Source organism: Oncorhynchus mykiss, unplaced genomic scaffold (genome assembly GCF_013265735.2).
Source record: "Oncorhynchus mykiss isolate Arlee unplaced genomic scaffold, USDA_OmykA_1.1 un_scaffold_777, whole genome shotgun sequence".
Lineage (NCBI taxonomy): Eukaryota > Metazoa > Chordata > Actinopteri > Salmoniformes > Salmonidae > Oncorhynchus > Oncorhynchus mykiss.
Window position 1 is genome coordinate 17,580 of NW_023494224.1, and position 23,536 is coordinate 41,115.

A 23,536-nucleotide genomic window follows, 5' to 3' on the forward strand; every position below is an offset into this window, starting at 1 on the left:
GCCACAACATAACCTATTCCCCCTCAGGGGACTGAAAAGATTTGTCATGGGTCCTCAGATCCTCAAAAGGTTCTACAGCTGCACCATCGAGAGCATCTTGACTGGTTGCATCACTGCCATGTATGGCAACTGCTCGGCCTCCGACTGCAAAGCACTACAGAGGGTAGTGCGTACGGCTTAGTACATCACTGGAGCCAAGCTTTCTGCCATCCGGAACCTCTATACCAGGCGGTGTCAGAGGAAGGCCATAAAAATTGTCAGACTCCAGCCACCCTAGTCATAGACTGTTCTCTCAGCTACCGCACGGCAAGCGGTACCGGAGCGCCAAGTCTAGGTCCAAGTGGCTTCTAAACAGCTTCTAACCCCAAGCCATAAGACTTCTGAACATCTAATCAAATGGCTACCCAGACTTTTTGGATTGCCCCCCACCCCCCTCTTACACCGCTGCTACTCTGTTATTATCTGTGCATAGTCACTTTAATAACTCTACCTACATGTACATATTACCTCGACTAACCAGTGCCCCCGCACATTGACTCAGTACCGGTACCCCTGTATATAGTCTCACTACTGTAATTTTACTGCTGCTCTTTAATTACTTGTTCCTTTTATTTCTTATTCATATTTTTTAAACTACATTGTTGGTTAGGGGCTTGTAAGTAAGCATTTCACTGTAAGGTCTACTACACCTGTTGTATTCAGCGCATGTGACAAATAACATTTTATTTGATTTATAGAATACAATACAGTATATACATATGAGATGGTGTGATGCAATATGTAAACACAATTGAAAAGTGACCTAAGATACCGTAGAATAGTGTGGAGTGCAGTTTTTACATATTGTGACGACCCTCCTGCTCTGTCTGCCGTATTCTTTCGCTTTGCTCTTGTTTTCCTTATTAGGATGTTGGCGGGCTGAGCTGGGAGGGTCGTCAGTGACATGGGACACACCTGGGCCCGGGTGTGTCCCCGGATAAATGCACCAATTCCCCATTCATTGGGGAGACCCTCCATGCATGCACACTTATAGATTTTGGTTGTGGCATTTTTGTGGCCATTTGGTTGCTTTGGTACCTTTCAACACTCTTCATTATCACCTTTATGCACACAAACACTCACCATTGTTAATTGTATTTAGTTTACTTCAGTTAATAAATATATTTTGTTATTCCTTATCTCCACCTTGTCTCCTTTTTGTTACGAACTTCGAGCTGGTTCGTGATGAGATGAGTAATGCTAGATACGGAAACATTATTCAAGTGGCAGTGATCCATTTCTAAAATTGGCAGTGATTCCAAATCTTTGTCTATAGGCAGCCGCCTCTGATGTGCTAGTGATGTTTCGCAGTCTGATGGCCTTGAGATCGAGAGACTGAAAAACAGCTTCTGTCTACACAGACCCTGGTTTGATTCCAGGTTGTATCACAACCAGCTGTGATTGGGAGTCCCATAGGGAAGCGCACAATTGGCCCAGCGTTGTCCGGGTTTATCCGGGGTAGGCCGTAATTGTAAATAAGAAACTATTTTTTTAACTGACTTGCCTAGATAAATGTTAAATCAAAAAATGTAATTAAATAAATTGTCTTTGGTATAGGCCTGTAATTTGTTGCAATGCTTTTTTTTGTCATTTCATTGGCAATGACATGCAGCTTGGATCATTACGGTCATTGAGGGTCCTCCCAAATGTGAGTAAAATTATGTCCTCAGGTTTAATGGGGTGATTGTAGTCTAGTCGGGTGGGAGTGGCTACTATTTTGATAACGGGTGAAACAAAAACAACTGGATCGCCAACCCGTAGCTTCGTCCAGCAACTAGGCATTTGTATTAACATTTATTTGATCAATTCTGACTTTTACAGGTTAATATAAATGTAGTTTATAGCCCACCCTGAAAATGTGAGTCACATCCTCTCTGTTTTTCAGGCACTGGGTACCAAAACAATCAACATGTGCTTTTGATGTATCATAATAAATCTGCGGTAGTCAGATCGTCAAATCAAATGGGATTTTGCGTTCACTTGTCAGTAAACTTGTGGACGGTTTAGTTCTATCCAACAAATACGTGATAAACCCGAATCAGAACTTGTATTGTGACGCAATAAGAAGCTTTTATTCTGCGTTCTGGTTTCATGTCCTTGCTCTTATTTTTGACATTATCTGCCCAGATTTTGATATTTGCCTCTACGATCAACATCCTACGAATTGTTCCAGCCTTGGATTTTCCGACGTGTAGGCTTCATCTGCTCATGCTCCAGCAGAACCAGCCAGCCCAATTACCAACATGGCTGTAAATGTTTCTTACGTATACATTTTTATTTTATGTATTCATAATTTCATATCCAAAGCCGCAGTCGAAGGGAGATTCTCCGACTTCAAAAGCTGTGCAGACGAGGAATGCAGTAGTAAGTACTTGGCACTGAACTCAAGCGAACTTTCAGGATGCTTCCATCTTTCCATAGCTAGCTAGCTTGACCGGTGTTGTCATTTCAAAGGGAAGTTGTAAATACCAATACATAATAACCTAATGTAACGGATGTGAAACGGCTAGCTTAGTTAGCGTGGGCGCTAAATAGCGTTTCAATCAGTGACGCCACTTGCTCTGAAACATTGAAGTAGTAGTTCCCCTTGCTCTGCAAGGGCCGCGGCGTTTGTGGAGCGATGGGTAACGATGCGAGGGTGACTGTTGATGTGTGCAGAGGGTCCCTGGTTCGCGCCCGGGTACTGTGCGAGGGGACGGTTTAAACTTATATTTACATTGATGCTGTTGACCCGGATTACTAGTTGACTAACTAGCTACATGACAACTTGCCAGTTGATCTGGCGACTGCCACTAGCTAGCTACACACAATAAGAGATGTGCTTGATTGTAATCAACCTCTATAGTTACTTACTAAATGGACCATAAATATATAAAATTCTGTTGGCTTAGGAAGCAAATTGCAAGATGGTAATAGGCCTGGTTAGCTATAAAGCTAGCTATTGCACCCCTCTGCTTGCAAGTTCTTCTCTTTTTACATCTACCTTATCAAGACAAAAACAATATTCTATTTACCCTTAATGCTTGGCTTTCCTTTTGAATACTATGGCTCTGTAAAAAGAGAAGCAGATAAAACAAGGCTTACTTTAGTGATTTGTATTCTATTCACGCTCTGATTGTGCATGGGGCACAAAGGGTGGACGCTGAGGTAATGGGCTGAAATCTTTGGTAGGGGTGAAACAACTGATCTTTGAATCATTCCTCTCCACAGTGCTCTTGTGCCGGGGGAAAGCTTTTAGCGATTTCACCGGACCAGACTGTCGGTTTCTGCCATTTAAAAAAGGAGAGACTATATATGTCTACTATAAACTCTCAAGCCAAAGGACAAATATATGGGCAGGGAGTGTAAGTATGAGTTAATATTTCATTACAGCACCTGTCAAACGTTTGGACACATCTACTTATTCAATGGTTTTACTTTATTTGTACTATTTTCTACATTGTAGCATAATAGTGAAGACATCAACACTTTGGAAAACACATGGAATCATGTAGCAACCAAAAAAGTGTTAAACAAATCAAAATATATTTTAGATTCTTCAAAGAATCCAATGTCTTGATGACTGCTTTGCACACACTTGGCATTCTGTCAACCAGCTTCATGAGGTAGTCACCTGGAATGCATTTCAATTAACAGGTGTGCCTTATTAAAATTTTATTTGTGGAATTTATTTCCTTCTTAATGCGTTTGAGCCAGTTGTGTTGTGACAAGGTTCGGGTGGTATACAGAAGATTTGGTAAAATACCAAGTCCATATTATGGCAAGAACAGTGCAGTCGCAAAAACCATCAAGTCCTATGATGAAACTGGCTCTTATGAGGACTGCCACAAGAAAGGAAGACCCAGTGCTACCTCTGCTGCAGAGGATAAGTTCATTAGAGTTAACTGCACCTCATATTGAAGCCCAAGTAAATGCTTCACAGAGTTCAAGTAACAGACATAGCCCAACATCAACTGATCAGAGGAGACTGTGTGAATCGGGCCTTCATTGTTGAATTGCTGCAAAGAAACCACTACTGAAGGACCCTAATAATAATAATAAGAGACTTGCTTGGACCTAGACACATGAGCAATGGACATTTAGACTGGTGGAAATCTGTCCTTTGGTCTGATGAGTACAAATTTGAGAGTTTTGGTTCCAACTGCCGTGTCTTTGTGAGATGCAGAGTAGGTGAACAAATTATCTCGACTTGTGTGGTTCCCACCGTGAAGCATGGAAGAGGTGTGGGGGTGCTATGCTGGTGACACTGTCTGTGATTTATTTAGAATTCAAGGCTCACTTAACTGGCATGGCTACCACAGCATTCTGCAGTGATACGCCAACCCATGTGGTTTGTGCTTAGTGGGACTATTATTTGTTTCTCAGCAGGACAATGACCCAACACACCTCCAGGCTGTTTTGGGCTTTTTGTGTGTTTTTTTTTTTTTTGAGTGATGGAGTGCTGCATCAGATGACCTGGCCTCCACAATCTCCCGACCTCAACCCAATTTGAGATGGTTTGGGATGAATTGGACCGCAGAGTGAAGGAAAAGCAGCCAACAAGAGCTCAACATATGTGGGAACTCCTTCAAGACTGTTGGAAAAGCATTCCTGGTTCAACAACACCACAAGCATTTTGCGACACCTGCAATAACATCTGCTAAACAAGTGTATGTGACAAATAAAATTTAATTTGATTTGGGCTACTTTGAAGAATATCAAATATATTTAGATATTTTTTGTACACTTTTTGGGGGTTACTACATTATTCCATATGTGTTATTTCATAGTTTTGATGTCTTCACTATTATTCTACAATGTAGAAAATAAAGAAAAACTCTTGAATGAATAGGTGTGTCCAAACTTTCTTACTGGTACTTTATGTGATAACATTGCAGTCTAGAAGGAATGTTGAAGCTTTTTCTGTTTTGTTAACATGTTTCATTCTCTGTTTTGTTTCCATTTCTTACAATAGGTTGGTAACCGCTTTGGTTACTTCAATAAGGACCAACTCGTAATGAATCACATATACACTGAAAAAGAATTGGAGATTCCTGCTGAGGTAAGTCAATAAATAGATGTAGGCCTAGTTCACTACTGCCAATGCATCATCGCTTAAAACATTATCTGGAATGACTGAACTTCTTTCTGAAATAGGTAGTATGACTCAAACAATGTTTTTTCTTTTCAGGAAACCGACTTTGTTTGCTTTGACACTGGACACGATAAGTTTGACAGTTATGACATTGATTCACTGTTAGGTTCCTCTTTATTGTTAACAGACGAGGAGGAATCTTTGCAAGTAACCACAGAGACTTTTTACCTAAACAAAAGTGCTGAGAGCACCACGGTGGAAGTGGATGAGCCTCCACCTGAAGTGACATTGTTAGAAAATGATGAGATTGATAGGGATGTTCCTGAGGACATTGATAAGGTTGTAGAGGTTCTAGATAATGATGATCTGAGACATTTTGAGGCTTTAGAGTCCTCTCTGCCTCAGCCTGAAACTCTTGACACAAAGGGAGTGGAATATAACACTGTACTTGAGACCACAGCTGAGAGGATCAAAGATTACCTTCAGAAAGATCAGCAGAGGACAGAGGACTCTGTGCCGTACAGTGTTGTTGAACCAGAGGAAGGTGAGATCAAAGAAACCCCCTCAGAACCTCTATCCAAAGATGATCCTGAGTTAGAAAATGCACCTGATGGTTTTTCAGAAGGCAGACCTATTCCGGAGTTAAAAACCACACTTGGAATAACTTTTGATGCTGTCACTTCCAATGATGAGGAAAGTGACAAGACTGAATATCAGCAGGATGAGGAAAGTGATTATCATCTCAGGGAAACTCCATTGCTGGCTTTTTCTGAAGAAAGTTCTAATTTGGAACACGAGAACATTCTGGAATCTGATCATACAGATGAGGAAGACAGTCTATCAGAGGTACCTCATACACAGAAACAGGACTCCAAGGACAATAACCTGTGGTCTGCATTTGGTGATACAGTTTTTAACATTGTCAGTGGTGGGGAAAGAATAGCTCATGTTGCCAGTTCAGAGGAAGATGAGGAGGATGACGAAAGTGAGACTACACCAGAGCAGCCTCCCAAAATTGAAGAACCCAAGGAGTCATTTGGCTGTTCTACTTCCTCTGAGCTAATCTTTGAGCAACCTGCGGACTCTAATTTCAGTGAGGATGCTGTCAAAGTACCTGATGAGGATTCTCAGATGTTGCAGTTTGAGGATGAATCTGAAGAAGCTGACATTGAACCTTCAACACCTCCTGCTGATGAGGCAGGACACACTGAGGCTTTAGCAGAGAATCTTACAGTAGATGACAGCCCAGTCCCTAAACAGCTCTCACAGACAGACATGCTCTCAGACTTTGATAGTAAAATTAACGAATTAGAGCAGAAACAAGCTGTTGAAGAACTCCCCATACAAAAAGAGGAGTCAATAGATTTCTCACAAGTAGAGAATACATTTAAACAGGGTGGTACAGAGCTTTTCAGACTATTGCGAGAACCATACCAGAAGATCCCAGATCCAAGTAAAAACACAATGGTGAAAGAGAGCCATCTTGAACTCCCCATAGAGGAGGATGATTCAATACACCTAGTGGGGGAAGAGATTGAGGAAGAGTTGCTAGAGGATGAAAATGCGGTATTGTCTTCATCCAAAACTGAGCACACTGATGAAAATGACACAGAAAGTCTATCTGAATTTGGGTCAGAGCAACCCAATAATTATACACAAACCGATGTTGTATCCAGTGATGTGTTGGATGTGGTCCAACACGACGAGGCTATTGACATAGAACCTGAGGTGCATGAGACTGAAAATGATGCTGAAAGCCACACACCCTCACTTAAAGATACAGTTCTGGATCCCCTTCCAAACAAGGAGACGGAATACAGTGACAATGTGTTGAGGATGACACTATTGCGAGACCACTTCAAGGAGGAGGATATGGAGCGCCTCCAAAAGATTCTAGGTCTTCAGAATCTCTTTAGGGTGGAGTTCCTGTGTTCTGACCTGGAGCTGAAGGCTGCCTGGCTGTCCCAGACAAACACCAGTAAGGACATTGAAAAGGTGCTGGAAGCCATTTTGGAAGCCTCTGAAACCCCAATCCTGGATGAGATTGAGAGGATGCTGGATGCCCAGGAGAACGCTGACCTGCAGCAGGAGGCTGGTGAGTTTGTTGAGGAAGCTTCCATCTTGGACGACTTCCAGGAATTGGTGTTCACCCTGAGTCAGAAGTACTCAACGGCCAGAAACAGTGCTCCCATGGCAGTGGGCAGTCAACTACACCCTGACACAGGTAATATATATTTTTTTCAGTTTATGTTCATGTCAGAGTATAGGAGGATTAAAACCTTTTGTTAAATAAATATTTGGAAAGTCTCATTACATTGCTAATGACGTGATAATAATGCCTGGAGATTTGGTTTGCAGAATAAGCTGTATTTAAGAAATGCCCAAGAAGTACAACAAAGTAAATAGTAATCTGTTGACAGAACAAATACACTTCCTGACAATGACAGTTAGATTGTAATGCATGAACATTTACTCACTGTTTGCACCTCTCTGAATGTTTCAAAAGATGTGGATATGTCTGATGATGCGGAGGAAGAGAAGACATTCCCGCAGTCTGTGGAGGACATAGACAAGGACAACCTCACTGTGACAGAGACGGGTGAAGAGACTAAGGCACCTGAGAAGCCTGCCTATGATGGTCACAAGATACCAGATATGGGCATTGAGGAGGATAGTGGGTACTTGAACAGAAACAAAGACAATCAGGCAAGCTCTAAAACTCCAGAAGAAATCCAGAGGGGCCCTCAAACTATTTTGGAAAATACCTTGGACATGGGACTTAGCGTAGACATGGATCACCCTCCCTCAGGTTCATTATATTTCCCTACTTTTGAAATTGTGGTGAGATGTAAACTGTATGCATTAACCTAATTTGCTTGTGCTGTATTTCCAGGATCTCTGGAGTCACCTCCTGTCACTGATTTCCATGAAGATGAGCAGAGTGGTTCATCATTCGTATCAGTGCTAATTTTATCTGGTCATCTCATCACCCTGTTTTATGAGTATCTTGGAATATATGGTGTTATGGTAAGTTACTTCATGTATTTCTCTCTTGTGAATGGGCTTTCCTTTCCATTGTAATTGACTAATTGCCTGCATGTAGTGCTTAGGACTCAAGTATTCATACTTATTTTATTATTGCTGGGACAATGCATGTATTATTTTTATTTGGGGGGGCATTTGCCATGCTGACAGCGTTACCCAACCCTTCCCCTTTTTTTCAACTGGTAGTTGAGTACAGCACCGTTTCCGTTAAATTAAACGTTCCAGAACGTAAAAACGTACTGAATGCAGCCCAGGTTCAGTGATCCTTTCCCATTTTTTTGTAGACGTGTTCTAGTGAAGTGTAGGCTGAAGTTAAGTGTCCACAGCCGGTGTTTTGCTTATTGAGTGGGATATAAATGATCCCGCCGCTCGTTTTACCAGGCTTTGCGTAGAGTAATCGCGTTCAGAACTCTAAAAGGAGGCTAGTAGACATGTTGTTGGCGAAGCAGAGCCAGCATTGGCAAGCTAACCTTCAAGCTTAGGTTATAGTAGCTAGAAAGATAGGTACATATTGTCCTCTCCTGGGTAAATAGAACCACGATGAAGGATCCTCTCCAGTAGTTGACAACGTTGATCAGTTGGTGAAATTAGGATTTTCGGGTTTACGCAAACGACTTGCATTGCAAGTCACAAGCCAAACTAACTTGATAGCCAGCTCAACTGTCAAAGTAACGTACGGTAGCGATGGATTCGGAAGAAACAACCCCATTACCCACTTTGCCCCTGATGACAGAATTTGATCATCTGTCTTGTACTGTCTTGTACTTCAATATGCAAGTAGTTGGCTACAATGTAGCTAGCTGGCAAGTCAAGTCTTAGGCCGCCATATGGCTGGCTGGCTAGCTACATTTGAAACTGAATCTTGTTGGCAACTTCATTGTCTTGGGGAATGATTTTGTCCAACAATACCTAATGCATTTCCCAAATAGTTGCAGCCTAGAATGGGTCACTTGATTGCTCTTAGTTTCGATTTGTTTCGAAGTGGAAGTTGCCTGTCCTCTTCCTCATAAAAAAAAATGGCTCACTTTCCAGACTAGCAGTATCTGTTCTTCCTGTATCTGGGTCTCAGATCGAGAGGTGCCTTGAAGTTGTTGAATTTTGCTTTGACAGCTTCCCCTTTCATAACTATCACCTGAGGTTACATGCCATTCAAATCTACACATGGCTCATGTCTAGTAATATGTTATGTAATCATCTGTTTTGTTTATTGGCCATTTTACAGGGTGAAAGGCTACATGATGCAATCTTTTGCACTCTAAATCCACATAGGCCTAAGGCTTGTTAGTTAGATCCACTCTGTGGTGATTTCTTTAGCTATTCCCCGAATTTCACTGAGAGACTGCGATGGAAGTTCTGTATTGTGCTGTATTGTGCTAAGGTCACCATGGATGGACAGTGTTAGGACCCCAGGCCAATCCAATCCCAATTGATTACATAAGGTCAAGGCAAATCTTCTCTCTATTGATTTTGATCAACAACTAGGTTATAGTCTGTCTATTTCTAAACCCACCTTGATTTGATCTGAAGATATGCCTCTTTACATTGACCTAGAGGGTGCTCAGTGGGATATCCATTAGCCATGCTTTTAAACGGAACATTGGAATGCCTGATGGTTTAGTTCAATGTTTTTAACATCACTTATTTTCTTCTGTCATCTCAGGCCAACTATTACCCAACTTATTTGCTAAGCCTGACATGTGCTGTCGTAATACTGATTGGACCTGTCTCTCCCCAGATGGTCACCAGCCTGCCAGAGCACTGGAAGTCAGGTCCAGACTTCTACAGCGTGTTCTGTGAACCCGTGCTGGTCACTGCAGGTGCCGGGGTCATCGGCTTCCTCTTCTGGAGGAGCATTCTATCTGTAAGTCGTTGTTGCACAGTTACCGCTTTCATAATTTCTGATTGCTTTATGTTATTCTATGATGTATTGTATGCTACCATTGAGGAGGCTGTTTGCTGCCACTTTTTTGTTTTCCTCCTCACAGGTCAAAAGCAAGTCATATCTAAGTAAGTTCTTCTCTCTGGCTATTTAGGGTGCCTAGTGAATCCTCATTCATATTGCTTACAGGCTGTTGTCCTTGTCACGTGTAAACCATGTCTGATTTCATATTCTCGTCATGTATTTTATTAGCTACTGAAAAAGAGCTGGTGGACAGGATGAAAATGCTTGAACAAGAGAAGAAGGAGATACTCCAAAAGGTCGCTGAACTGCGGCAACGGGTAAGTTGCAGAGACTTTTCACTGACTAAGATCCAGAATTTTGAGTTCAATGTGAATTAAGGGACATAATGTTTTGACAGTATATTTCTACTGGGTTCCCCTTAGGGCGAAGAACTTAAAGAAAATCAAAAGCTGTCGGAAAAATCTGCCACTTTCTCTCTGGAGAAGATCCAGGATTTGGAGGTGTCTCTGAGAAATATTATCTTGATCACATGTCATTGTCATGCTGACAATTATTTCATTTTTTATTATAATTGTTTTCTTCTCCATAGTGTTTAAATTGACTACGCATTTTCTTTTTCTATCCAATAGAATATTGTGCAAGAGATGGAGAGACAAAATGAGCTCCTGGATGAGGAAAATCACTTACTCGCCATATCCTTTGACAAAGAGCGGGCCAACACTGCGAAACATGAAGATATGGTGAGTAGTATTGAGCGATTTGGCATAATTAAAATGTTTCAGAACAACCAATTCTCTGACGTCGGTTCAATTATTTGAATCCCATTAAGTTAGTTTATTGTGTGAGCTCAATGTGCCGTTTCTGTAGAGAGAAATCAAATGAAGCACAAACTTTGGGACGTTGTAGTTTTCAACAGGCAAATAAATATTCAACATAGTTTAGTGCAGAAAATGTGGTAATTGACTAAAATGACCACAATCCATTACAGCTACCTGGACTTGTGCGGGCAGTCACAGAGAGAAAGTGACAGCCTGCAAACGAAAGAGACACCCTAGAGAGCAGTTGCTTTCGTGATGCAGATAGCATAGGCAGCTACTATTAGCCAGCTACTATCCTAAATAGGATGGCTCGTTGATGAGCACAGAGAAAGATGGTTGTCATTATGCTTATCATTATCTTTGCCCATAGATGTCCGAAATGGACAAAACCATTGAGAAGTTGAAGCGCAGCAAGAAGAAGACCCAGGACGCACTCTCCAAGGTATATATGTCATATACGTGAACATGCCCAATGAAAATATGTCAAATATATTAACATTGCAACAATCAAATGTAAAGTGTTTATTTCCTTTTAACTATCCTTATCATTGAATCTGTAGTCTACCATTCTGATGGATGAAGTCAAGCTCCGTGAAGATGCCCGGAATGTCCAGCACCAGGTTCTGGAGAAGGATATTGCCACCCTGAAGGAGGAGAACCTCTCGGTGAGTACCAATATGTAACAACGATTCACAATTTAAGCCTCAAGACATTGTGTAGGACTCATTGGCCATGCAGGGCCTGCATAGCACCGTCCTTATGACCTAATTTCCTTGTTACAGCTGCACCATGCTGCCAAGTTGTGGGAGGAGAAGCACAGGGAGACAAGAGAGCAGATCAAATTCTACCACAAGTCTCAGAAAGACCTGGAGGATTCCCTCGTTCAAAAGGACCACAACGTTGAGGTTTGTTTTTTACACGTTACGATATTGTTACACACATCAATTCCTGTTCACACCTTCTCAAATGCACCTTGATGACAAAGAAACATGTCACCTTTATTATGTTCCAAAAAAATACTTCTTGACTGATTCCAGGGGAAAAGTGTCTCAATTGGTGCTTCTCAACCTCTCTGGCAGGTTCTGTCTGACCTGCTAGGAGACCTGGAGGCCTGCGATGACCTGAAAGGTGGAGTTGTGGCTAACGGGGAAGCCTTTAACGGTAAGTCACCTGACACTGTGTCCTAATCAGAGGAGGCTGGTGGGAGGAGCTATAGGAGGACGGGCTCCGTGTAATGGCTGGAATGGAATGAAAAACATGGAAACAGTGTGCTTGACTCCGTTCCGTTCACGCCATTATAGTGAGACGGTCCTCCTATAGCTCCTCCCACCAGCCTTCTCTGATTAGGATACTGTCATGTGATTTGGTCTTATGTAGCAAAATTTTAAATCGTTTTTTACATTGGATTAAGGTAGAGACTTGGAGCAACAAAATGGTATTTCATACACTACAGTTGAGGAACAATGGGAAAGTAATTCTGCTTTGAAAGTTAATAAGCTTGTAACTCATACTGGAGAGCTCTTCTTTGTCTATACCCATTCAGCATTGTTCACACCCTCTTTAACCTTAGCCCCACCCATCTCTTTAAGGATTCACATGTGAGGTCGTGTACTAAACAACCAAAGATTTCAAGACTAAAGGCTGGTTTACACTACGTCTATTGACATGTCTGTAGACAGTTGTCGCGGTGACATGAACATTCTACTATGAAGAGAAAATCGAATCACAAAAACGACATGCCGCATGACATCAGCAGCCTGGTGGTCCAAAATAGCATAATTGGTGTATTTTAACACCAATAAACCCAACCATTTAAAAATGGAATTTTGTATATGTCAATCTAGCAAACCAAGAACATTTCTAAACATTGGTTTGGTTTGTTTCTAGCTTGTTAGTTGGCTAGCCAGTTCAAATAAGGACCATATCATATACCTGACAAAGTCTTAACTTTAGCTAATTAGTATTCATTATTACAGGAAAATAAACTCACAACAAAATCATTATATACAAATTAAGAAAATAGCTTACGGATATTAGTGTGACGAAGTAAAAGCAGGGTATTCTACTGGAGAATTTTAGTACTTGGACAGTGTCTCGTTGGCCTAACGTTATATCCAAATTTGGACTTTTATGCAGGTCATGTTCTTCACATATTACCGTCTCTGGTGATCACACACATATCAAATAAAATCTGGTTACTTGCATAGTGGAGACTTTTGTTTAGCTAGCTAAACAATTAACCATAATCCAAACTCATAACGTTACTACCTTGCATGAATCCCCTGGTAGCTAAAACTAACCAACTAGTTCAATGTTAACCTAGCTAGCTAACATTAGGCTATAACTAGAAATGCAAATGCGTCTGCGATATGAATAATATTATTACACAGATCAATCACTTAACGATCCAGCCAGCTAACGTTAGCTAGCTAACAATATGCTTTATTTTGCAATGAGAAAACGACTTTCTGACAATTAGAAACTTATATCTGAAAATAGTTTCCCTTAATTTGAAGATGTATAAAACACCTGTCTCCAGAATACAACGGCCTTCAATGTGTTCTATTTTCGACTGCCTCTGCATATTTGCAATCAAACCACAGAATTTTCTCCATCTACTTAGCTATCATACTCTGCTTCCACCGGACAGTCCACTGATTTCAAAACTTGGTCCTCCTAGAAGTGGATAGCATCTTTTCAAAAAAGCTGCGTTAGAAAGGATTACTTACACATACTGAGAAGCTCATGTTATAGACCAAAGCGTGCTACATGGCAGACCAATCCGAACTCGTTTCATGGCGCGTCCAGCTCATCCATTATCTCAGCCAATCAAGACTAGAGGGAAGGTTCCTTCCTTTTTCTGTGGCTAAACTAACTTGGCTCGTAGTTTACCATTTTTACTCGTATTTACGGATGGTATACAAGTTTGTTATTAAGGCACATGGAAGTTCACATACCAGAAGGCATTTTGCAAAAAAGAAAACGCATTTTGATAGTTATACATTCAAATGCCTCTCCTGTGAATTATTGACACGGTACATACGCCTACTTTCCTGAAACGTGTCACTGTGTTTACTATTATTTGTTTCAGACAAGCAGACCATCATCCAAAACCGCGTTAAGCAAATGATGGTCGTCTCTCGGGTAAGACTGAGTTCTTTCTTGAACAGACACAGATTTCTGTGTACCTGAAGGCAGGTAAAACTTGTGCTCAGAACCAAGAAGTGTGTCAACTCTTGCACTAACTGTTGGCAGAACTTTCCACAGGTCCAGACCACTCTGTCTGTTGTGGAGGAAGAGCGCGATCGCTTCATGACCAAGCTGCTGAACGAAGAGAAGTCCAGGAAAGAGCTGGAAGGTATGTCCCAGCAACTAGAATTTGATATGCATCACTACCTTTTCTCTCTCAACACTGTCAACTTGTTTTCGCCACAGAGCAATTTCAGAAGCTGGAGCATGACATCTTGTTGGTGAAAAGTGACAAGAACCACCTGGAGAACCAGTACAAGACCCTGCAGCAGAAGAATGACATCATGACCGAGATGTACCAGCAGAAGGAGAACGCTTTGCAGCAGTAAGTAGAATCAGAAGTGGTGCAGTTCATGCATTAATACTATAGTAGGGTTTGTTCTCCATGGTTCCACAGCATAAAATAATAAAAAATCATTGTCTTTTACTGTATTCTTTTACTGTGAGGTTTGAGGTTTTCAAATAGACTTAAAGTAGAGTTTGATTTAATTTGTGTGTCGCCTTACAGGAAGCTGACCAAGGAGGAGTTTGAGCGCCCCAACAAGGAAGACCGGCTGACGAAGGTGGACAGCAAGGCCCTAGAGGAGGAGGTCAAGGTGTGTAGGCAGCGCGTTAAAGAGATCCAGGATAAGCTGAAACGGACCGAGAAGTCCTACAAAGCCCAGATCATTAAGCAGGAGCAGAAATCTCACGAGAACTGGGTTTGTACAATACAACTTTTTTTTTGTCCATTTGTTAAAGAAACAACATGTCTCATTTCTCAACCCCCATCGATGGCACATACATTAGGATCAGGACATTTTTTTTTTTAAGTATTCTGTTTGGCCAGTCATTTGTAATGTGAATTTAGTCCAAAACAGGAGATTTTAAATGTCTATTCCTTCTCTCTAGGCGCTTGCACGCGCCGCAGAGCGAGCTATGTTCAACGAGAAGAAGGAAAACATTCACCTTCATAACTTGTGAGTGCAACGCTAATACAACAGACTCAATTGGGCTATACCAATGCAGGGCTCAAGGCTTATTTAGTTGATGGCACCAGCACATGATTTGGTTGCATACATTTTTCGCCACTGCACGGATATAATGACCTGACCTGTGTCCCATAATGTACCTGCATTCCATACAGAACCAGGCTAATAATGACTAGCCATCTTTACATTAGCATGCCCTTGAGTTCTAACATTGATTTGGATAGATTTACTCAGGGTGCAATGTGACTTTTTTGTCAGTGGAAGTTTATAAATCCATTGAGATGCATGCTTTCTCTCTCTATTCAGCTAGTAATAGGCTACATTTGGTTATTAATTCATGATATATTAAAAAGCTGTATGATATAATTTTGCAATGTAAGACATTGCTCTGTTTGTTAGAATTGCGGAAATGTATTTTCTAAAGTAAGCCTGTAAAATATTATTTTACATTTAAAAATAGTATGTTGTCCCTTAATCAAGACAGACTGCTTTTTGAAGGAGAGTTCAATATGTCTACAGTAGGCTAGCCAAGACAAGTGCTAGTTGTCTTTGTAGCTTTCTTTTTTGTACACTATCAACAGTAGCCAGTAGAATATATTTTTTCTCCAGTGACAAGCGAACTGAGATGGTATTCTAGGATTCAAAAAGTAAGATATTTCTTCTAACACATCCAGGGAATGCATGATTGGTATTTTGATGTGAAACCTGTCCAATTAGAATCCAAAATGATCCAATATGTCTGCCTACACAGCTCTACCTAGGCTATATTATTCACCACCTGAGGAAGTGGAAACTCAAAACACTTATCTAGATTGCTAACTCTAAATATGTTAATGTTACTAGATAGCTAATTTATTAGCAAATGTAATGTCTTACAAAAGATTTCCAGCACTAGGCCCGTCCAGGCTACTGGATGTAGCCCTATTCACTGCAAATGGTGCACTCCACCGGCGCATCAAAACCATGTACTACATAGCCTACTCCGGTTGTTAAGTGGTGCCATGAGCTCCATATTGAGAGCTGAGAAATGTCATTGTATACTCACAGAAAGCTGTGACTCTCCTCTCTGTAACTAGAACAACAGTAGCTGCTTTGCAAACGGCCTTTTTCCGAATTGCATTTTAAGCAGCGGTCATATGGTTGTGCTAATTAGAATGCGCACCTCACCTTTTGCTCACCCAAAATGGAGACAGGCAAATCCTTTCATTTGGTTAATTTTTGGTCAATATCACATTTACTTTTTGAATGAGTCATAATAGTAAAGTAAAAAGAGAAGCATTGTGAACCAAAGGTTGCACTGCCAAGTCGAAGGGCCACAAATGCAAGTGTTTTGGTCACAGTTTTGCAAGCTGTATTAGTCTAGATTTGGAGGTACAGTATTGAGAATCTAAATGCCTGGTCTCTTTTTTTCACCCTAGACTGACTTCCATGTCCAGCAAGCTGAATGAGCTCCGTAGGCCTCTGTTCAAGCCCACCCTTGGGATGGCTCCCATGCCTCTCCGACAAGGTAAGAACCAATCCTCAGTTCACGTTATTTAGTGCTGGTGACTGGCACGTCTGCATTCAGTAAGGCAAAATTGTCAGAACATATCTTGCAGATAGAAATGAAATGAATAGGGCTGATATGACACTATTCTTGAGGACAGAGAATCATATTTCTATCTGAACGTTCTGTAACGTTCCTGGACATTTCTATTGTCTTGTCGGTTGGATATCAGCTGTGACTGCGTTTCAAATTAGATCTTGGACTTTTTGACTGTCTGATACCCCATCTGCTGTTTGACTTCCACCCTCTGAAATGCATGTTTTCCTGAGGTTTTGATTTGTATTCCTTGCAGCTGGTCCAATGTGGAGAGACGGACAGTGTTTTGTTAAATGGTTTTGCTAAACAGGTGATTAGTACGGGCCCTCACCTGTGAGTGGAGGTGCCCCTTCCCCCTCCTCTCATGATAGAAGTTCACGGGTGCCCCCCCTGTGGGGTGAAGGAACGAGCCCTATCGGGAGTCTCCTGAACCCCCGGCCCGGACAGCCTTGGCCCTGCTGATTGGCTGAGCAGTACCATCCCTCAGCCAATCAAACCCCCCTTGTTCACCCTTGTATGCCCTGACTCCCCGCTTTCTTTTTCACCTTTCCTTTTCCCTGTCTTTACCTCCGCTGTGGTGTTTCAATAATTCACTTATTTTTCTTCCTACTGCTCTCATCCCGCTCCTTACTGGTACCCACCTCTGACCTTTTCCTCTTCCTAATGTTTGTCTTCTGATTACGTCCTCTCTGATTTTCAAAGACATTCTTTCCTGTCTCTTTCACTGCCATCTTTTCTCCCTCTACTGCCATCTTTCTCACCTGTGTTTGCGTGTCCAGACGACCCAGAATGCTCCTATGCCCCCGTTTGCTTTCACAATTTGGAATAACCGCTCTTGCATGCCTCTTGCTCTTTCAGTATTATGGTGGAGTTTTTGTTGTGTTCAGCTGTTGTGTGTGGAACTCGTTAGGTTACAAAAGCTTCAGCCTTTGCTTTCCCTTGTGGGATTACTGCATTCCATACATTTTTATGTTTAAAATATACACTACCGTTCAAAAGTTTGGGGTCACTTAGAGTTGTCCTTGTTTTTGAAAGAAAAGCATTTATTTTTGTCCATTTAAAATAACATCAAATTGACCAGAAGGCCCATTATCAGCAACCATCACTCCTGTGTTCCAATGGCACGTTGTGTTAGCTAATCCAAGTGTATAATTTTAAAAGGCTAATTGATCTTTAGAAAACCCCTTTGCAAGTATGTTAGCACAGCTGAAAACTGTTGTTCTGATTAAGGAAGCAATAAAATTGGCCTCCTTTTAGACTAGTTGAGTATCTGGAGCATCAGCATTTGTGGGTTCGATTACAGGCTCAAAATGGCCAGAAACGAAGCACTTTCTTCTGAATCTCGCCAGTCTATTCTTGTTCTGAGAAATGAAGGCTATTCCTTGTGAGAAATTGTCAAGACACTGAATATCTCGCACAATGCAGTGTACTACTCCCTTCACAGAACAGCGCAAACTGGCTCTAACCAGAATAGAAAGGAGTGGGAGGCCCCGGTTCACAACTGAGCAAGAGAACAAGTACATTAGTGTCTAGTTTGAGAAACAGACGCCTCACACGTTGAGGAACTGGCAACTTCATTAAATAGTACCCGCAAAACACCAGTCTCAACAGTGAAGAGGAGACTCCGGGATGCTGGCCATTTTGAGCCTGTACTCGAACCACGCAGCCGTTATACTGCTCAGGAAGGAGACGCATTCTGTCTCCTAGAGATGAACTTAATCCTAACCGACTTGCCAAAACTATAGTTTGTAAACAAGAAATTTGTGGAGTGGTTGAAAAACGAGTTTTAATGACTCCAACCTAACTGTATATACACATACACACAGTACCAGTCAGAAGTTTGGACACCTACTCATTCTAGGGTTTTTATTTTTACTATTTTATACATTGTAGAATCATAGTGAAGACATCAAAACTATGAAACAACACATTGAATCATGTAATAACCAAAAGTGTTGAACAAATCAAAATATATTTGAGATTTTTGAAGTAGCCTCCCTTTGACTTGATGACGCCTTTGTACACTCTTGGCATTCTCTCAACCAACTTCACCTGAAATGCTTTTCCAACAGTCTCTTGTTGGTTGCTTTTCCTACAATCTGGGGTCAAACTCATCCCAAACCATCTCAATTGGGTTGAGGTCGGGTGATTGTGGAGGCCAGGCCATCTGATGCAGCACTCCATCACTCTCCTTGGTCAAATAGCCCTTACACAGCCTGGATGTGTGTTGGGTCATTGTCCTGTTGAAAAACAAATGATAGTCCCACTAAGCGCAAACCAGATGGGATGCCGTACCACTGCTGTGGTAGCCATGCTGGTTAAGTGTCCCTTGAATTCGAAATAAATCACAGACCGTGTCACCAGCAAAGCACTATCACACCACACCACCTCCATGCTCCACGGTGGGAACCACACATATGGAGATCATCCGTTCACCTACTCTGCGTCTCAAAAAGACACGAAGGTTGGAACCAAAAACTCTCACATTTGTACTCTTCAGACCAAAGGACAGATTTCTGTCAGTCTCATCTCCATTGCTCTTGTTCATTGGCCCAAGCAAGTCTCTTCTTATTGGTGTCCTTTTAGTGGTTTCTTTGCAGCAATTCGACCATGAAGGCCTGCTTCACGTGGTCTCCTCTGAACAGTTGATGTTGAGATGTGTCTGTTACTTGAACTCTGAAGCATTTATTTGGGCTGGTAACTCTAATGAACTTATCCTCTGCAGCAGAGGTAACTCTTGGTCTTTCCTGTGGCATTTCTCATGAGAGCCAGTTTCATCATAGAGCTTGATGGTTTTTGCGACTGCACTTAAAGAAACTTTAAAAGTTCTTGAAATGTTCCAGATTGACTGATCTTCATGTCTTAAAGTAATGGACTGTTTCTTTTTGCTTATTTGAGCTGTTCTTGCCATAATATGGACTTAGCCCTATTTGGTAAAATACCATCTTTATAACACCCCTACCTTGTCACAACACAACTGATTGGCTCAAATGCATTAAGAAGGAAAGAAATTCCACAAATGAACTTTTAACAAGGCACACCTGTTAATTGAAATGCAGTCCAGGTGACTACCTCATGAAGCTGGTTGAGAGAATGCTAAAAGTGTGCAAAGCTGTCATCAAGGCAAAGGGTGGCTTCTTTGAAGAATCTCAAATATTCTGGTACTGGTACTTCTAGTTCTGGAAGAATAATATCCTACCATGACATGACCAAACATTTTCCTCGGACTGCAAATAGACCCGACTTTGCTATAAATAGATGGTAGCATGAACCAGTAACGTGGTCTTGAGTCAGGTGCCTAATGACAACCAGGAGAGCCAAGGTTAGCATTCTAGAAGATTTGACGTTTTACGTTGATGTATCACCGTGTATTTATTGTCCAACAGGACCACGACCTTGCGGCCGTTACCCTCCTGACCACAAACACCCAGTGGCTTCTAGACCTGGTAGGGATTGTATTTTTTGTCAATGAGGGTTGATGTTGTATTATCCCTAATCGAGCCCTTATCCTAAATCTCCTCTAATCATTCTGCCCTTTTTATCCTCCACAGACACCATGGCCCCAAGTACATCCTCACCAAGCGATCTGGGCAGCTCGGTAAGTGTCTCAAATTGACTGAAAATGTCCACAGGTTATTTACTTTCTTATTACGTAACAATGTCAGGAGGGAAAAAGTGACATGGAACTAGAGAAGGAAAGTTTCAACGAAACACCGTGAGTCCTTACGGTCTTATGGGCATCTCTCCCCCCTGTTCCTCCATCATGTGGGTGTGTTTGCACTAAACAGACCGCTCCACTAGAGTCACAGGCTGAGGCCCAGGCCTCCACAGAGAACCCAGAGGCAGTGAGTATTATGTTGGAGGCAGCAGTGGCAGGGATGTGGATGTGTGTGTGAGCATGCTTACCCCAGCCGTGGATCAGTGGCTGGAGTGGCAGTCAGCTGGGTAGTGGCTTCACAGGGTTGTCAGACTTAACATTGCTGGCTGGAGTCTGACATGCGTGGTTGCTTGTTTTAAGGAGCTTACAGACGGGCTGCGGTAAACTGAACATTTCTGCCTACTGTGTGTAGATGCCAGCGGTCTCGGTTGTTGTCAGCTCGACGGTTGTGATTTTAAAACATTGGTTGGTTGGCGAGATGGACTCTGCTCAATGGTCAACCATGCATATTTTGAAGCCTTGAGCGTAGAGCCAACGCCGCAGCTCACTGGAGTGAGTACCACGAACGGCGACAATTGCAAAACTGCTTGCCTTTTGCCGCCCTAGTCCCATTGAAGTCTGAAGACCTTTGCCGCTCCCCGTGGCCCGTCTGTAAGCTCCTTTTTATTTTTTCCCTATATTACAACACCCACCCTCCCTCTGACCCCCACTGAATGAATTGGTGACACTGTTCTACAAAGCCATAACTTCAGCACAACTACATGATGGATATCTCAAATGTGTTATCATTTAAAGCTGTGTGTGTTTTGAGGTTAATGCTTTGTGGAAACGGTCCTGATTCTGAATCGGTGTGTAGCACTTGGTTGTGTGATTCTTGTGGGACTGTGTAACTTGACTTATTATTGTGGGATATTGTTGTCTTTCTCACCAGTGCATAATTGTTTGTTTTGTTCTAACCTAACGAAACTGTTTGAATCAGATGAAAGGGACTCTCATTGTTGGTGCCAGCAGCAGGGCTACAAGTACAATGGACCTATTGCTATTCTTTGTTTTAATATTTTTTGTTGTTGTTCCTCTAGAACACTCAACCTCAGGGTCCTGGCTCCCTGCTGGTCTCTCCCATCAGGTCCCCCCCCGACTCAAGACCCGGCCCCCTCAGACCAGTCATCAGCCATCCCTCCGGACTCTGCTACCGTCCCATTCCCGGATGCCACCACATCCCTCCTCCCCCACCCTTCATGCCTCCCGTGTACCGACCAGACAACGGACACTCAGGCATGATGCCTCCTGGACCCCCACCGCCTAACGGACACCCGTTGATACCACCCGGACATCGGCGTCCAACTCCTGGTGCTTACAGTCCCCCTTCCCCACACAACCGGTACCTTCCTCCACCTTCTCACTATGAACCGGTGCCTCCCCCATTCGGTAGGTGGTGAATTCTGGCCCCCAGCTTTTATCTCAAGTTGAGTCTTTGTTATTCGCATCGCTAACCACAACTGAAATACTATTGTTATGTTGGTACTACAGTGTTATATTTAATTTGTTTGTTCATTTTTCCTTCTACCTAGGTGTTTCCGGCAGCACTCCTATGGCCCGACCCATGGGACCCCCACATACCTACGTGCACTATGGACCACTTGATCACTCCATCCTGCCCCCTGGGGTGGCCCCATACCCTCATGTCGGCCCCAGAGACTTCCCTATGCAGCCACAGGTCCCACATGGCCATGACTCTTCAGTGGGCCCCCAGCCCGGCGCTGGCCCCCAGGGCCAGGGGCAAGACTATAGGTCCCAGCAGGCAACAGCTGCCCCCCAGGACTCTGCCATGGCAGAGCCTTAGACACCTACCAACCATTAACGACCCAGCTACATTTAATCAACCAAACAACAGAAGTATCTAAAAAGTTAGTTCCTATTAAAGCATCAGAAAATCAATGTCTTATGTTTCGTGTCTGAAATGTAATAGACTTGAAGAGGAGTAGTACTGAGGCTTGTTACTCTGCAAGAGGTCCTATTGTGCAATAACATTTCTATTGTGTGACTGAGCTTTTTTTAAAAGGTTATTATGTTGATTTTTGTATTCATTTCACAATGTTATCATGGTTTCCTGTGGAAATTATTATTAAAAAGAAATGGACCCCAAGCTTTTGGGTTGCTTGATCAATCATTTCAGAAGTACCATATTATCTGAGCTCTTCCCAAAACTCTCTTCAGAATGAACTGAAAGGGAAAGTTGAAAGTCAGATGTAATTTACTGTTTTTAGGATATTTTATTAATAAAACTGGTCAAAGATACTGCAGTTTTCTATTGCTCATATGACGCATATGACAACTTTTGCGATCCATTTTAGTTTGAAAGGAAATGTCTGACAGTGCATTTTGTTTTGTATGGGTAGCTGCATTACATGTGAAAGGCCAGTAAATCACCCACTAACTGAACACCTGTCATATTACATTTGTTTCACATTTGTGTCTTTTTGTTATGTTACATCAGGAATGCATCACATTTTTTCTATTTATTATCAATAAAAAGAAAATAAGCAATTATTTTTTTGCACGTGACTAAAGACTATTTGCATTAAATGTATATCATTGCATGCTTTGGTTAGAAATGTTTTACTCTCTGTAGGTCCCAGAACTTTTCTTTGTACCCACTGACTATTTCCCTCTACCAAAACACTTGACTGATTATTGGCATATCTGGAATGTTATGATGTACACTTATCGAGGCTGTCAAATTATTGTGTAGCTGGGCACTGCTCTGCCTGTCACCATACTGTACACTGAAAGTGGTTCTGAGTGAATGACACAGGGAAAAGTAAGGGCATACAAGGGTTTGAGTCTTATGCTATAGTCCAGGGTTTCCCAAACTCAGTCCTTTTGCCCTAGCACTACACAGTTGATTCTATTAATCAACTCATCAAGCTTTGATTATTTGAATCACGACCGAGTTTGCGAAACCCTGCTCTAGTCTACAGAAACAGTGCAGGTAGAATGAACAGGGTTTGTCATCACGTTCCAGGTTTGTATTGACATTGTACATTTCTACAGTATATGACGCCATAAATGGAGTTACTGAAGGTTAATCATGATGACGTAAGTGGATTTTTTGTCGACACCCAACACTTGAATTTGCTGTCTTTGTATATGCTAACAATAACTGCTACAGTATATACCCATCTGTTTATTCCTGA

At 42.0% G+C, this 23,536-nt stretch overlaps 1 protein-coding gene across 1 annotated transcript; it reads left to right on the forward strand.

Moving 5' to 3' along the window:
• The first annotated feature begins 2,659 nt into the window (after positions 1–2,659).
• LOC110513792 (transport and Golgi organization protein 1 homolog) lies at positions 2,660–22,889 on the forward strand. Its single transcript, XM_036974632.1, has 26 exons — positions 2,660–2,719; positions 3,250–3,383; positions 4,994–5,080; positions 5,210–7,337; positions 7,620–7,922; positions 8,007–8,140; positions 9,894–10,019; positions 10,144–10,165; positions 10,290–10,378; positions 10,484–10,561; positions 10,691–10,801; positions 11,250–11,321; positions 11,440–11,544; positions 11,662–11,784; positions 11,959–12,040; positions 13,971–14,023; positions 14,135–14,237; positions 14,315–14,453; positions 14,637–14,829; positions 15,020–15,087; positions 16,518–16,606; positions 20,068–20,127; positions 20,233–20,279; positions 20,470–20,526; positions 21,419–21,767; positions 21,911–22,889. The coding sequence occupies exons 3-26, from the start codon at positions 5,036–5,038 to the stop codon at positions 22,180–22,182; spliced, it is 4,848 nt and encodes a 1,615-aa protein (XP_036830527.1). The 5' UTR covers positions 2,660–2,719; positions 3,250–3,383; positions 4,994–5,035; the 3' UTR covers positions 22,183–22,889.
• The last annotated feature ends 647 nt before the right edge of the window (positions 22,890–23,536 follow it).